Source organism: Drosophila sulfurigaster, chromosome X, assembly GCF_023558435.1.
Source record: "Drosophila sulfurigaster albostrigata strain 15112-1811.04 chromosome X, ASM2355843v2, whole genome shotgun sequence".
Lineage (NCBI taxonomy): Eukaryota > Metazoa > Arthropoda > Insecta > Diptera > Drosophilidae > Drosophila > Drosophila sulfurigaster.
Window position 1 is genome coordinate 9,467,132 of NC_084885.1, and position 17,410 is coordinate 9,484,541.

The window sequence follows — 17,410 nt, forward strand, 5'->3', positions numbered from 1 at the left end:
GCTTTATTATTATTTTTACTTGGAAGCACTGCACAATATCTAGTCATAAAATGCCGTTTAAATAGATGTGGCAATTGTGAAACTGAGGAAGTAACAATAGCAAATTAATATTTAGTTATTGTAGTATTATGTACGAATATGACTATTTGAAAATTATATTATTCGTATTTAAAAAGAGTCGGCAAACAAACAGCTCACTTTATGCCCATTGTTTGAGAAACAACAACTAGCACGATGGAAACAACAACAAAAAAATTAAAATTTAATATTGAAATTATGCATTATTCATAAATAATGTTATAATAGTTGTTTTTGTTTATTCCTCTATTACAGTCATGCAAAATTGCTCATTTTCTATGATAATCCAATGAGCTAAATTGTTATCGAGTTGCTATATCGATATTGCTAATGCATCGATAGTTTTGACAGTGCTTAAACATCGTTGTATTTTTTTTTTTTTACATCCAAATAATATAAAACAATTCAGAATTATTGTCTGTTGCATTCTGTTAATAGAATTTGGTCTATAATCATTATTTTTTTTTTTAAATTTTAATCTTTTTGTACAAACAAAATGTTTAGTATATTTTTAAAATACTTACAATGAGGCGCGAAAATTTGAAAAGCTGAACAGGTTTTACATTTGTCTAGAACATTTAGGATTAGAACATAAATATTTTATTATAGTTTTTGTTAAGTGAACTCTATATATGTATATTAAAAGTCAACTTAAAAAAAAACGTATTTTATAATTCAATATACATAGTTGTCCAATTTGTCTCTTTTAAATTAACTAAATAAAATATTATACAAAATTTATCAGAAAAGTATGAAAAAAAAATTTAAATATGCATATTGCATTTGGAATATCGCTAAATTTTTTTGTTGAGTCAGTTGAGAACAAGGAATTTTTCTGTTATTTTATAGTTTACAAGTTTTATTTAAAGTACTTAGAACGTATACAGCAACAAGTGGCGTACTACATGTTATAATGGTCACATTGTTTTAGCCCACAATCAATTATCGAATATTCTTTATATCGATAGGGAAAAATGTTATTGTCGATATAGGTGCATCGATTGGTACTTTAATTCTACAAAGTTTGTAAATATTAAACAAAATGTTATTTCAACATTTATGAAATAACATCTTTACTACAATGGTAAGATGCTGATGAGCTGCAGAGTCATATAAACAATTTGGTTATTACGTGAACTTTCCCTCAATGCCCATATCAACAGTTGTTGGCCACCAAATGTGTTCGAATAGATTGGTTGAGTATATACATACATATATACATACACATATATTTACATACATACATATTAAAAAATATAGTAACAATCCTTATATTTTACAGTCCACTCGATTTGGAGCCTACCTTGTCGGAAGTAAACAATAATACATATTTTGAAACGCATTAGCTGAATAGTCAAGTATTTAGACAAATTGGTTATTTTTAGTCTTACGCCTGTCAACATTTGCGTATTTTCAACCTTTAAGACTGATGCAGCAGCTGCATCTCTATAATTAAATATCTAAGTTGCACTGAATGTAATTGCATATGCAAATTGATTGTCATAATCAAAACAACAAATTGTTATCTCCAATAGATTGATTTTATGTCATAATCATATAATACTAACATAATTTGCATTTACGGCTGCATTTTAAAATAATGTTCAAAAGCTAAAGCTTGTTCGTATTTTTGATAAGCCTTGATTGAAGTATATGCTTTGGTTAGTGTCTTAGCTTATTGAAGAAATTTACAAATGCTTTTGTTACATACTTATTCTTAATATATGATGAATATGATAGTTAACTAAAACAAGCAGCAAATAGCTATAATAATACAAAAAAAAAAACAACAGCAGGATATTAATTAAGGGAATAAGCAATTGCCGAAATGTTCGGTCGCCTAAACTCAGACAATATGAGAACTTTGAAACGAACATTTTATACTTTACTTGTATGGAAGAAGAATTTGATTTGATAATTCGATATTATAAAAGGTTGTCTATAATAAAAACTTAATTAAATCTCAGCATCCTCAATTTTTGCAGGAGAGTGCAGATGGCAATGAATCAAACTAAATGTCGTCCCTATGGAGTGAGTTTAGCCATCGCTGTTTACGATAAGAACGGTCCGCCTATATATAATCGGGTGATATTCATAATTGCATTACCTCGCAAACATTGAGTTGAGATCGTAAAATCTTCCAATGCCAGCAATATAGAAGCTAATTCAAAATATATAGTAAAGACTATCCTGCAACTTATAATCTAAAGAATTTTCTGTTTATGAACAGCGCAGTAATAAGTATTTTATTATTTTTTTGCAATCTCATTCAGCCTTTTAAAAATTAATATGAAAATCCATACTGTGGATTTAATGTCAAAAATCATATTTTGCGTTAGCGCTAAATATGAATCCCAAAAACTATCTTCGGCTTGCAGTGCAAGGTGCAGCAGAATCTTTAGTCCACCTACCGAAAATTACGATATTATTAAGATAGCGCCATCTGTTGAAACAAATTACATGAATCTGCTGATAATAGTGTCACATCAATTAGCTTTGGCCCTAGTACACTGAGTCAATAATGGATATGTGTACATATTTGCCGATCTATCTGATTAAGTTAAAAAAAAACACTTTCTGACTGACATTTGTGCTAAATAGCTACAAACTGTTAGTCGCTTATTAATTGATATACTAATAGATCGAAATTTTCTACTCAAATCAACAGCAAATTGGCTAGCGCCACCTGGTGTCGCGAAATACAACTCAAAACAGCTGGCTTTCGAGTCATATCATTCAGCTTTTCTGCAGTACAATATGTCAAGTAATGAGACCATCTGGTACCAAAATAATGGAGTATAAGTTGGCGCAGAATTTGAATTTCTAAATTTTGTATTGGGTTGTTAAATATTAAGATTATTGATTTTCTTTTGGAAATCTGATCAAATGAAAAATGGTGGGTAAATTAAATCAAACAAGAAGTTTAGGTTTTTTCTGGAATGAATGCTGAATTATATTCAAATTTTTAAGTACCCCCAGAATACATTAAATTCGTAAATTTTAATTATTAATTTATAATTTTTAAATTAAAAATTAATTTTTTTATTATATGTATCTAATAAATTATATTTGACTTATACATATATTGTAATCATTTTAAAACTATTACTGGAATAATTTCTTTGTATAATTAATGTATTGCTGGCACTAATTTTTTTTATACTTTTTGATATTTGGCTAATTCCAAATTTCTCTAGTTATTAATATAGCTAATGCAAATAATCTGCATTTCTATCTTAACTTAAGAATTGACGTTCTTGGTGAAAATTTGGTCATTAAGATTTTGTTCTTTTTTTGTCAGTGAACTCACAAACAAATTTATTAATTTTTTACAGTCTTTAGTTTCACATAATTACACAGAAAAAATATTGTCATTATAAAACCTTTTTGCATACGAACCCGACTTGAGTTTGAACCTAAGACCAACAACCGCATGGCAAAATATAAATTGCGGCATCTCTACTTTCTGAGCCAAGTGCATCAACACCAGAAACTAGGTTCTAATTTTGCAGGAAGGAAATTTCACTATTTTAAAAAACGAATGCTGGAGTTTGAACCCAAGACCTACGACCACAAGGCACAATGAATTGCGGCATCTCTACTTTCTGAGCCAAGCGCATCAACACCAGAAATAAAGTTCTAATTTTGAAGGAAGGAAATTCCACAATTTTAAAAAACAAGAACTAAATTCTGTCATTTAAGATCTTTTCGATCTTAAAAGATTATTAAATTTAAAAACGATGATTTAATAACAAAATCTTGTTTTATGATTATTCAATGTAAAAATCTTGTTTAAAGATTTTTGAAGATCGAAAAGATCTTAAATGACAGAATTTAGATCGATTTGCAATCTTCTTTTTTGAATTCTATATATGTATATAGTGTTCTTGAAACAAGATTTGAATTTTAAAATAAGATGTTTTTAATCTCAAAATGCATAAAAGTCTTGATTTAATATTTAAGAGCGAACAAATCGTAAATCAAGATTTGCAATTTACCTTAAAATCTAAAATAAAACATTCCATTAAACATTAATCATAAAATAAAACGTTTAAAATGAATTTATATTAATTTTATAATATTTATAATAAAATTTTTAATTCAATCTTTTCTACCCAAAAATCTCATTTCAAGCAGTTTTTTTTAAGTTTGAAAATTAAGACTTGTAATCTACTTTTAAATTGAGATTGATAATATTGTTAGGTAATTTTGTAAATTTGATGTTAATCGTCTTTATGTAAATGAAATGAAATAAACATTTCAGTTGAGACGCCACGTGCCCCATAAAGCCAATCAACAGTTGGCGCTAATCGAGGAGTAAATATAGTTTACTTGGCTCAAAGTCGCCTCCTTTTATCGTCTTTTTCCCTTTTTGTTTTTTGTTGTTGCCTGTCACACGGATTTTCCCATAACGAACGTTTTTGTTTGCCACTTTCAATTGGCGCAGGTTACTCAAGGGACACACAAATTCAAAGGCTCGAGGACAGGTAGCATTAAAAACAACAAAAAAAAAAGGAAGAAGAGAAAAGAACAACCAGTTGCAATTTGTAGTTGGGCCAATTAATGTCTCATTGTCTGTGGCTATTTGTGAGCTAGTTTTGCGTTCGTCGCACGTTGCTTTGAAGCCTTCTTCTTGCAGCATTGACTTGACCACCTTTTTATTTGTATTTCGCAAAAGGGCAGCTAAAGCAAGAACAATGTGTTTGCTGCCCCCGTTTGAATGCGAAAGTAAAACGCCGTCACACACACACACACACACTCGCACACACTCGCACACACTTGCACACAGTAGGGCGGCTGAAGATCAGAGGGGAATGAGAGAGAACAGCGGGGTGCCCAACTGATTATCATTTCGACACCCCATTTACTGTGTGTACTACAAACGGCGGCTCTTCTTTATCTGCGTGTGTGTGTGTGTGTCTCGTTTTTCCTTTGCCTTTTTCCCGATTCCCTCTCTCTCATCTGTATGTGTGTGTGATGTATTGGTTCTGCTTAAGACTCGTGAACAAGTGCACGCAATCGAAGATAGTTTGAGATTTGTGTCATATGATTTCCAGGAATGTGTTAGAATCCTATTGTTTCATCGTCGGCGTTTCGCAGAGAGACCGAACATGCTTGTAAATTGATGCTGTTGACATTTTTAGTGCAAATAGCGCATGCAACAACATTCCACATTCCACATTCTCGATGCCAAGAGATCCAAGAGAGCCGAGAGACACTTCTGTTGCCAACTGCCAACTGTTGCCCTTCCAAATTTCTTAGAGTTTCCAGTTTCTGCACTTGTACTTCTAGACTTATAGGTATCCCTATAATACTTATCTATTATGTTTTAGTATCCATTTTAGTTGTAAAAAACAAGTGTACAAGCCGACCACAATGTGGAGAGATGGTATTATACTTTTAAAAGTTATTTAAGAAATACATTTGTATGGCATAAAACATCTAATGCAATGGGGAAGTATTTTATGAATATACCAAATATAGCCTTCAGTATATGATAGTATTTTTGCGGCACGCTGACCACAATAGTCCATATACTCATAGGGTAGAAGGTAATATAATATGTATAAAATACATTGCGATCATTTAAAAATTGTAAAAGTTATTTAAGAAATACTTTTGTATGGCAAAAAAAATCTATTGCAATGGTATGTTTAGTATTCTATGGTATCATTGGAATGTAGTATTGTATCAATATACCAAATATCGACACATGTTTGTATATTTGTGGCATATTTTTGGTATATTTGTAGAATATGTTTTTATTGACACTCTTTCTTACTTGTTTGAGTTTCCACAAAAAAGTTTCGATCATTTTTATTTTCTTCAGTTTCTTTCCAGTTTTAGTATTCTTTATGATATATTTTGATTGTATTGGTATATTCATATAATATCATATATTCCAACATTTTCAATTTCTTAAATCTTTAGATAATTTTCATTATTTTTGCTGAGTTTTAATATGGCCTTTAATAGCCTTAGGTTTATTTTTTGGTATATTGATTTGGATTCAATCTTATCTTACAGTCGATTACTTGCTTAAATTAACATGATTTTTATCCGAAATCTTAAAAACAACTGCAAAGTATTTATTTATCTTGTCAATATTGAAATAAATTTTGAATTGATTGATTATGAAATTCTTGATTCTTAAAATGAAAATTCTTGATGCTTATCAATTATAAAAATGAATTTAATTCAAGATACAAGAACCGTTATGATGGTAATTGTTGCAATGCGAAATGAATTTTAATTTCAATTACATTTGCTTTTACTTAAATATTTTTAAAGTTATTATAATAATTAAGAGCAGAATAATGAAAATAATATAAATGTAAATTCTAGGTCATTTAAAGAAGTATTCTAACACTTTAGGGAACATACAAATATACAAATTAATTTTTGATGTTGACAATTTTGCATTATGAATTCAATAGCAACAATCATGTGAATAATGGAGTAGACAAATTATATTTGCTTAAGAATATTGAGCTTATATGGGTCCAACACCTTGCTTACCTAATCTTAACAATGAACTAAAAAGAAATTACCTCGCCAAGAGTTGAATACATTTTAACCTTGAAAGAAAATACAAAGTTTCCAAAGGTCTAATACAATTCATAAAACATACGTATTTGTATATATTTATTATATTTAAGATTGAATCTTTTTATCTTACGGAACGCTAGATAAAAGATTTATTAATGTTCCCTTCAGAAGTAAAACGATATTCACGATATTCCCAACAAAAGTAAAAAGTTATAATTTACTCTATCTGACTATGAGACAAAATTCTTTGGTCTTTAAATTTGCCTTAAAATATTAATACAAATTTCATTAGTAGGTATGCGAATTTTGGTAAAATTATAATATGGATGCAACTATGTTGTTATAATAATTTGATTAGCATTATAATGATGTATATTGTATCAAAAATATAAATAAACTATGGTTCAAATTCATTTGTGCTGCTTTTGCTTGCTTTCAGGAGAAATTCTGAACTTTAGAAAACTTTTGAGACTTACACCTTAAAAAAATCTTATTAATTTATGTTGGATCTTGTAATAAATATTCCAAAGATTAATTTTTTATTTAGAATTTTGTTTATTTGTTAATGCAATAAAAGTTAAGTAAAGATGTAATGTTAATAAGTTTTTTTAATGAAAGAATTTTGGAATGATATATATAATATACATATATATAAAATGATGATATAATAAATGCAAAATGCACAATGAAAAAAATAAATAAATTGAAATGATGCTAGATGTGTTTATTGAATATTTGACCATGTACTTCAATTATAAAAATAGAAATATGTATATAAAATGATGCAATATTAAAATTCAGAAATGCATAAAAATTCGAATACTTAGTTCAAAAAAGACTAAATAGTTTTAAAAATGTCTTTTTTGGAACTAAGTATTGGATTTTTGATGCATTTGTAAATTTTTTGGAATTGGATGATTTCATATTTTTCTATGACTTCTATTATTAAAACTTTTCTATTAAAGCTGTTCTATTAAAACTGTTCTACCATGAAAAAGATACTATTTTGAATGTAGCATATAAAAATCAAGTATTTGGATCGAAGAGTGGAAATGTTTGTGGAATTGCAAAAGTGAGATATAATATTTGCGAGCATGCATGTGTTCATAGATCTGAAAGGCAATTGTTGAGAAACCCCCAGATTTGTGCTCTAATCCTTGAAAGCATAGAGCACAACGAGCAAAATATTTGCAGACAGTGAAAGGATTTAAATGCGAAAATCCCATAAATCCAATTAACATTAAGCTGCATATCAGGCAAAGAGAGAAAGAGAGAGAGAGCGAAAGAGGGAGAGAGAGAGAGAGGGAGAGAGGGAGAGAGGGAGAGACTGTAACGGGTTAGAATGTTGAAAACAGATTAAGCAGCGTTTCGGGTCACCCCGAAAAATGTAATGAAACATTTCATATGAAGTTGGAAGACTGACCGAGTGACTGACTGACTGACTGACTGAGAGACTGACTGACTGACTGAAAGACTGACCATGTGCCAAGATATGCAGATAGAGAGTTGACTTCGACTTCGACTCTTTGGCTACCTGATGTTCAACACAGTTTCGATAAAGTCAGGCCAAAAAGGGGTGACGCTTGATGCACAACTTTGCTTGCGGATTACCGCAGACGATCCTTTGACTTTTCCTGCTAAGCGATCATAAAGTGTGGATTATGCATTTATGGCCCCCAGCTACCTCCCAGCTCTCTCTCTCTCTCTCTCTGTCTCTGTCTCTCTCTTTCTCAGTCTCGCGTTCAGTTCAAGTCTCTTTCTTTCGCTTTTCAAACTTGGCTGGGTGCGGTTTAATCCGAGACCACCAACAAAAGATCATGGCGCGTTCATTTAATCTGCTCAGTTGGATGCAAATTGTATCTCAGGCGTAGCGTGTTCCCTTTACCTATCTCTCTCTCTTACTAGGTACTACAGGATAATCCTCACTAAATCCGAGCCAAGAGATTAGCATATCATTTTGCCAGAAAATCCAAGCAGACACCATCCAGAAGCTTTCTTCGTTTGTTTGACTGTTTTGGTTAATCGCGTAGAAGTCAACGCAAAAGCTAAAACTGAGATACTAAAATACAACAACAGGTAAAAATTACTTTACATACAAATACATTTCTTACCCTTTCCATCTTGGATTATCCACATATAAAAAACTATGATCTCAGAGGATTGTAAATATTCCAAATGAAAATTGTAATTCAAAAATTCATTTCTCAAAATACGAAAGAATTTCAAGACAAAAACACTACAAAGAATATTGTTTAAGAATTCAATTTTAATGTAATGTAAAGTTAAATCTACAATATTAATAGTCGAATTTGAAATATGTAGTTTTGTTTGCTTCAAAAAGAAAGGAATTGTAATATCATTGTTCAATTTTGTTTTGCAAAGAGTGATTATTATCCTATTCTATGGTAATTGGTAAATGCAGCATCAAAACTATAAATTGTTGAACAACATTTCTAATATTAAATTTCAAATATTTGTACTTATAGTCTTTTTTATACGAATCAAATTTTAATGACTAATAACTATACTTTATTGAATTACTATAAATACTAAAATACTAAAACTCTTAAAAATACTAAACATACCAAAAAACATGTAAAGCTAAATATTATAAATATTTCACAACATTGCTTATAATGTTTCAGTTGTCGAATCTCTTTGTTAAAGTAAGTTTTAGAGTTTTTAATTGAGAAATATCAGAAAAGATTTCTGAAAAGATTTTTACGATATTATGAACAACATTTGTAATATTCAATTTTAGATTTGTCAATTGAACATTTTATTTTATACAAATTACATTTTTATAACTATAATACATGTTAAAATACTAAAAATATGAAAATACTTAACATTCTAAAACCCTACTAAATATTATTACATATATAAATATTTCACCAAAATCAAATCTTTTGCTAGAGTATTTTTTAGAGTTTTTAATTGAGAGATATCACAAAAGATTTCTGAAAAGGTTTTACGATATTATGTATTATATATTTTTGTTCTTTTTTGTATTATTATATTTCAATTTTGAATTTTTGACGATCTAGTTATGGTTACTTATTGATGAGTACATATGATGTTGTATGGAATCTAATTGTGAAAATAAATAAATGAATTTAGGACTAAATATTGAACTTACTGCCATTGTCCTGTTAACTAATTAATTTGATTAATAAAAGATTACTTGCATGACCAAAAAAGAAGAAGGAAAGAAAACAATACACGCAAATATAATAAATGTTGTATTTGATTTATTATTTCGTATGTTATTTGTTGCCTGACCTACTAACGTCCTTCATATCTGCAGCTAATTTAAAAAGAGGTTGAACACACACACACAGACAGGAATAAATGAAACATACATATATGTATGTATGTATATATAGTTGTATGTATATGTATATAGTTGAGCTTATTCTCGATGGGATTGGGAGAACGTTACTTGCAGTGCTTAAAGCAGAGTCGCTAATTAATTATTCTACAAGTACAAGGACAAAGGAATCGACGAAAAGTTGTGTGTGTGTGTGTGTGAGTTCGGTTTCATTACATGTCATGCAGCTCATCAGCATTATTAGCAGCAGCTATTTAGATACTATATGTGATATGTTGGACCACGTTGCGTATGCGTATTCAATGGAGCTGCCGCTCCCTGAACAATATACAACAATAACAACAACAATAACAACAACAACAGCATTAGCAGGAGCAGCTATTAACAACAAAGTGTAGTGTGATTAATACACACACACACACACATTAATGTAGGCACACATGCACACACACACACACGCATGACATTATTCGAAAGGCAGCATGAGAGCGAAAGCGAGAGCGAGAGCGAGAGCGCACTCTTGCCCAGTCAGCTCTCTCTTCTCTTCTCTCCTCTTCGTAGCTTCGTAGCTCGTTGTGGTTGTTGCTCCCTCTCTCTGAGTAGAGTACTTCTGTGGTGTCTGGTAACGCCCCTTTAAATACAGTGATTTCGTTAGAGCGCGACCACAAATTTATTAGTTTTTACTGATATTGTATTGATATTTGAATTATGCGCTACACGTCGAACACATGTCTTTAATACTTTTATCTGCAGCTTTCCGCATTTACTTAGACGATTTAAGTTGTGCAATTTTGTTTTGATTACCCTACCCTACTTTTATGCTCTCAATGTAGCAGGCAACAGATACCCTTTTTTTTTTTTATAAATATTCTTCCTGCAGACATTTGTATTTTTATTGACCCGCCAACAATTTGCATACTTATCCTGCAACTTTTTCATCCTTACCAGAAGGATTGCGACACATTTATGAACAACCAAAAATGCTTTGTCATCCCTTTCTATTGTTTCTTTTGCTATATAAAAATGGATCGTTTTTAGTATGTGTGTGTGTGTGTTTTTTAATTTAAAGGTGTTAAATGCGATGGTATTATTTAGAGAATCGAAAATTTTCAATTGCACTTTTTAGATGACATGAGATTTTCATTTCTTGTATTTATCTAAAAGCAATAAGTTTGTTTTTTTTTATAATGCTATTATATTATATTTAAATAAATAAATGAATGAGATGAAATTGATTTGGATTATTCCGCATGTTTCTTTACTTTAAACATTTTTGAAATTTCTGAAAAATATGCTTGTTAAATTGTGATCTGATTTAATTGAGTGTAAATTATTATAGTTGATTAACGGATTAAATTAAAGAGCAATTTGTACAAAACATTTATTTGTCCCATATTAAATTCTTATGCTGCAAGCCGTGGGTATGTATGTGTGTGTGTGTGTGTGTGTGTGTGTGTGTTAATTCTAGTTTTTGGCTCAAGTTCAATATGACTGCCAGGATAATAATATACTGGAGGCATGTACATAACGGCCCTATATTCACATACACATACACACATACATCGAATATCTATGAATTTTGTGTTAAAGTACAAACGGTTCCGTAGCATCATAACTAGGAACAAAAGTGCAGTAATACGAGCACACACACACACACACTCACGCACACACATAGACACACACACGCATACGAATATTGCTCACCCAATTGCTTTGACACACAAACCCACACATAGAAATTAAAACAAAACGCCTGCGGGTCCAATAGACAACAACATAATAATGCGAACACACACACACACACACACGCACATTCATACACACGAAGACAGCAAGTCGTTATACGCACACTCACAACAACACGAACAGGGTGTGCGCACAACGAATGCGTGCGAGCGAGATGAAGAGCCAAACACACAGCATTGATAGAGCCAGCGGGCAAAGCGGAGGCAACAACCACCACCACCACACAGCACACACAGCAAAGAGCACACACAGAAGTGAGGCGCGAAACTGTGTGCGATAGAAGAGGACGGCCCGATGCGCTGCTTGCGTCGCCGTCGCTGCCTACTGCCGTCATCAGCGATTCGTTTTGTACGTTGTTAGACTCTCTCGCTGCGTTTTGGAATTCAGTCGACAACGATAATTACCGGTGGTTGTATCTCGGCGCAGCGACTGAGGCAAAAGCAAAAGCACAAACCGACCGACCGACCGAACGACCGACCGAGCAAAACACACAAGCGAAAGAAAACCCCGCGCGCGCTCTTCGCCCCATCAAACGAAAAAACACATCGCAAAACAACAACGAGAAAGACGAAACAACACAGTGTGAAGAAACAGTAAAACAGCTAAAACAGCTAAAATCAGCAACACAGCTAAAGTGTGACTACAAATACAACTAGTGCGTGGCTGGTGCATGAAAAAATACTTATAACGAAACGAAATTCGAAATTTGCGCTAACTTGCAGTTGCGCGTCCGAAACTTATTTTTGTTGATAATAGCGTCGACGTCGACGTCAACGCACACACACACATACAGAAGAGCAGTGCAATTATCAAAGCCAAAAAGAACAGCAACAACAACAACAACTTGAACAAATTTGTGCAGAAGCGCGCGTTGTGGAAAGCTATAATTAAATGAACGTGTGCCCAACGTAGGCGTCTAAAACAATTGAAGTGCAAAGCAATGTTATAATTACACTTACAAATCAATAATCCAAATCACCAAAAAAAGGCTATGTAAAAAGCGACTACACACAACCATTAACAATAACAATAATAGCAACAGCAACTTAAGAGCTTTAACGAAAAACAAGTGGAAACATTCGCAAAAATTTGTCAATATGATTGGAGCAGCCTGCAATTATTTGAGTCCATACGCATTGTCGCAACCCACATCGGCTGTGGTGTTGCAACATCATCAGCAACATCAACAGCAACAGCTACATCAGCATCAGTTGCAGCAGGAGCAATTGATGCAGCAACAGCAGCAGCAACAGCAACAGCAACAACAACAGCAGCAGCAACAGCAACAGCAGGATCAACAGCAACCAATGCATGATTTCATGAACGCATCTTTGCTGTCTGCCTCAGCAGCAGCTGCCTCCACCTCCGCCTCCATCTCCGCCCCCGCCTCCAGTTGCAATTCAAACGCTTCCTCGCCATTAACGCTATTTGGCAAACAGTCAAATGCATCATCCACAATCGCCGGCTCGTCACAAGCAGCGGCAACAAACTCAGTGTCGGTGTCGGTGCCAATGAAAATGGAAATGCAATATCCGCCACAGGCATCATCCACGGGCAGTGCATCGCCCAACTCGAGCATATCGCAATCGGCAGCTTCCTCGGCATCCGTCTCGCCCAGCATTTTCCCCTGCAATCCCGCCCAGTCCAATGGCACATCCATCTCCTCCGCCGTTTCATCCGCATCCTCAACCTCATCATCATCGGCGGCGGTCGCAGCAGCGGCGGCGGCAGCAGCTGCAGCCGATTTGGGTGCTGCGGCGGTGGCCAGCGCCGCCTATGGCTGGAATACGGCTGCCTACACATCACTGCCCACAAGGTAGGTGCTTTCTCTCCCCCTTTATCTATCTATTAACTAACTGACATTTAGTGAAATTACTTCTGTCTGTCTGTCCGTTCGTTTGAAGCAAAAGATCTTTGCACTTGTCAAACTTAAAGACTGCAAACTCTGTGTATTGATTAGTTAGTATATAGTGAAGGTATTAAATAGCATACAGTTATATTACCTCTTGATATAGTATCTGTCTGTCCGCAAGTTTGAAGTCTAAGATCTTTGCACTTGTCAAACTTAAAGACTGCAAACTTTGTGTATTGACTAATTAGTATATAGCAAAGGTATTAAAAGGCATACAGTTATATTACCTCTTGATGTAGTATCTGTCTGTCCGCAAGTTTGAACCACAAGAACTCCGTAACTAATAAAGCTCGAGAGTGCCAACTCTTTGCATTTGTTTCAAAGGTTAAACCGTTAATGTATAATGATGAAATAATTTAATTTAAATGAATAAAATAATTTAAGTAGCTATAGTATCTGTCTGTTCGTCCGAAAATCTCCACAACCCAGCAAAGCTAGAAAGCGCAACTTTTTGCATGTGCTTTATCGACACATAAGTAAAACAATCGAGTTAATTTGCGCCTCCGTCTTTCTGTCCATGTGCTTAACTTAAACACTGAAATCTCCACAAATATTAAGGCTAAAAACTGCCAACTTTTGGCAAGTGCTTTATAGATAGTTATATAAATGGAGACTAGTTGAAAAACTGAATTGAATGAAACATACTAATTGAAATTCTCGATTTCTCTTGCAGATCGCAATTTCCATATGCGCAATACGCCTCCGATTACTATGGCAACGTGGGCGTGGCGGCAGCATCAGCCTCAGCAGCGTGGTTCTCCCACCAGCCATGGTCATCGCAAAGCTATCCCAGCTTCAATTTCGATGACATCGCATTCCAAACGCAACTGCAACGTCGCTCCGTCCGCTGCACGTGCCCCAATTGCACCAACGAAATGAGCGGCCTGCCACCGATTGTGGGACCCGATGAACGGGGACGCAAACAGCACATCTGCCACATACCCGGCTGCGAGCGGCTCTACGGCAAGGCGTCGCACCTGAAGACCCATCTCCGCTGGCACACCGGCGAGCGTCCGTTCCTCTGTCTGACGTGTGGCAAGCGCTTCTCGCGATCGGATGAGCTGCAGCGCCATGGACGCACGCACACCAACTATCGGCCATACGCGTGTCCCATTTGCTCGAAGAAATTCTCACGCAGCGATCACCTCAGCAAGCACAAGAAGACGCACTTCAAGGACAAGAAGACAAAGAAAGCGCTGGCGGCCGAAACAAAGGCGACAACAACAGTGGAAGGAGCTGCCATTAAGCAGGAGAAGTTAAAGGATGACAAGTTGATGATGTCGAGCAAAAAGTCAGCAAAGAGCAGCACAGCAACAGCGACGACAGCAACCACAACAAAATCATCGGCAACAACGTTGCCCATCATCAGCAGCGAGCAGCTGAAACTTGAGCAACCAGAGACGCCGAGCGGCAACAGCTTGGGCTACACGCCGTATGCAGTGAATCTGTATCATCAGTCGGCTGTGTCGAGTGGATTGCCACCGTTGCCGCCACCATTGTTCCAGCCGCAGCATCACATCGACAACAGGAGCAGCTACGATCCGTGGTCCAGCAACAGCAGCAGCAGCAACAGCAACAGCAACACAAGTAATAGCAACAGTAACAGTAATAATCGTGCCATGAATCAGAATCAAACTACCTCAGCAAGTGCCAGACCCGTATCGTTGAGATCGTCGGCAGTGTCCAGCAGCAACACAAGTAATAGCACCAGCAACAGCAACAGCAACACCAGCAGCCATAGCAACAGCAACAGCAACAGTCAGACGCAACATTATGCGGCGCTGGCGATGCAAAGTGAATCACAGCTGGCGGCGGAATACGGCTTGACGATGTCCGGATTGGCGAGCGGTGCCAGCGACAACAGCAGCAGCAGCAACAGCAACAGCAACAGCAGCAATTGCAACAACAATTCAAATGGCGGATATGCAAGCATTATTGGGCCAATGAAATCGGAGTATGCCGGCGGCAGTGGCAGCAGCAGTGGAAGTTATCCGTCCGCTGAATTCGCCAATAGTCCGGGATATGGTTATGCCCATCATCATCATCATCATCATCATGCTGCCCATGCCCATGCTCACGCCCACGCCCACGCCCATGCCCACGCCCATGCACACGCCCACGCCCATGGGCACCATCATCATAATGCGTGGACCGCCGCATATCATCCCCATGCCACGGATTAGGCATTAAGTGCGGATTAACACCCAAACACCCAAACACCCAAAAATAATCCATGTTGTTAACACACAGAATTCGACAAAAAGGCAAACAACAATTTTCGAATTTTGTTTCATTTTTTTGCATTTTTTTTATTACGATATGTGGAAAAGTCGGTTGAAACCGCCATACATACTATATATACATACTATATATATATATATAATGCATTCTAATCAATCCCAAAATATTAACCGATGTCGTCTACATTTTGTTTTGCTAGTAACTTAATTGTTGTTTTTAAGTAAATCAAAAACAAGAACAAACAAACACAAGAAAAAAAAAAACACAAAAACAAAACAAAAAACTGATATTAACAAAAAACATTTAGATGTGTAAGAGAAATACAAGTAAGAACATTTTTTTGCATTTTTTTTAATAGAATAAGATTTTTTTGCTATACTCGTAGTTGTATGTACATAGATACTCAGTCTCTCTCAATATATATAAGATATATGTATTTGTATATGTATAAGTGTGTGTACCATAACATTGTAAGATTTGTTAATTGTCTTTAAGATAAATTATATAAACGAAAAATCGAATAACACAAAAAACACGCACAAAGCATTGTAATAAAAATAACAAAATATTCAACACCAAATTGCGAATTGAGTTTTCATTTCTTTTCGAGCAGAAGTTTCTTCCAAAACTATTTCAGTTGTAATATAGTAAGCGTTAATATTCTGAAAATATAGTTAATATATTTCAAATATTTCTGAATGTTTTATATAATATTTTAGGAGAAAGACAAAAACGTGCTAAAATCAAGAATTAAATCTCGAATCCAGATTCTTTGATGTCAAGAAGGTTTATTTTTAAATCAAGCTCGAAAATCTATAAACAGATCTAGATTGACCTATATTTTGAATTTAAGATTATAATCTTGTTTCAAGTAAATCTCAAACTTGAACCAAGAAGATTCAAAAATTTTCAATTTTCAATAAAAATTATGAAATTTCATTCAAATCCCAAAATGAATTTTCAAAAATTTTAAATCCATTTAATAAATGAAATATCATAATAATGAGTCGGTAAATTAAGTCTATATAATAATATTCACACATATATTTAAAAATGTTGGACAAGTTGAATGGGAAAATCTTTGAAAAATCGTTTCTGAAATTCTTTTATATATAATGTTTACTTAATATTGAAATGATTATTAATTAGGTTTGTGGTTGTTTAATTGAGAGCTGAAATCGACATCGATAAAAGTATAGTTTATTTTAATGCCCTGCTGAAATCATGTATTGTTTTAAATGATAAGCCCATTTTTTAGGCCATTTTTGTTGGTTAACAGAATTTCAACTGCTTTTCTTCCAGATGAGTACAAAGTTAACATTTTAGAGCCATTAACTGACCAAAAAAAACAGAAACTCACAACAGAAAGCTAAACTGAAAACATAACTACTCATAAGTTGCTCGATGGATATTTGTATTTTACACGCAATAAAATTTGTTGTAAGAGAGAAAAAAAAAAGTTGAAGAAAAATTAACAAATCATAACATGATCATTTATCATCATTAAGGCAAGAGTTACAGTCCCAGCCGAAGTCTCAGCCGCTGTCTCAGTC

General features: G+C 34.2%; 1 protein-coding gene across 1 annotated transcript; it reads left to right on the top strand.

Moving 5' to 3' along the window:
• The first annotated feature begins 12,074 nt into the window (after positions 1-12,074).
• Positions 12,075-16,423, top strand: LOC133849235 (transcription factor btd). Its single transcript, XM_062285170.1, has 2 exons — positions 12,075-13,520; positions 14,290-16,423. Exons 1-2 carry the CDS (start codon positions 12,802-12,804, stop codon positions 15,797-15,799), a joined length of 2,229 nt encoding a protein of 742 aa, XP_062141154.1. The 5' UTR covers positions 12,075-12,801; the 3' UTR covers positions 15,800-16,423.
• Positions 16,424-17,410: the final 987 nt, after the last annotated feature.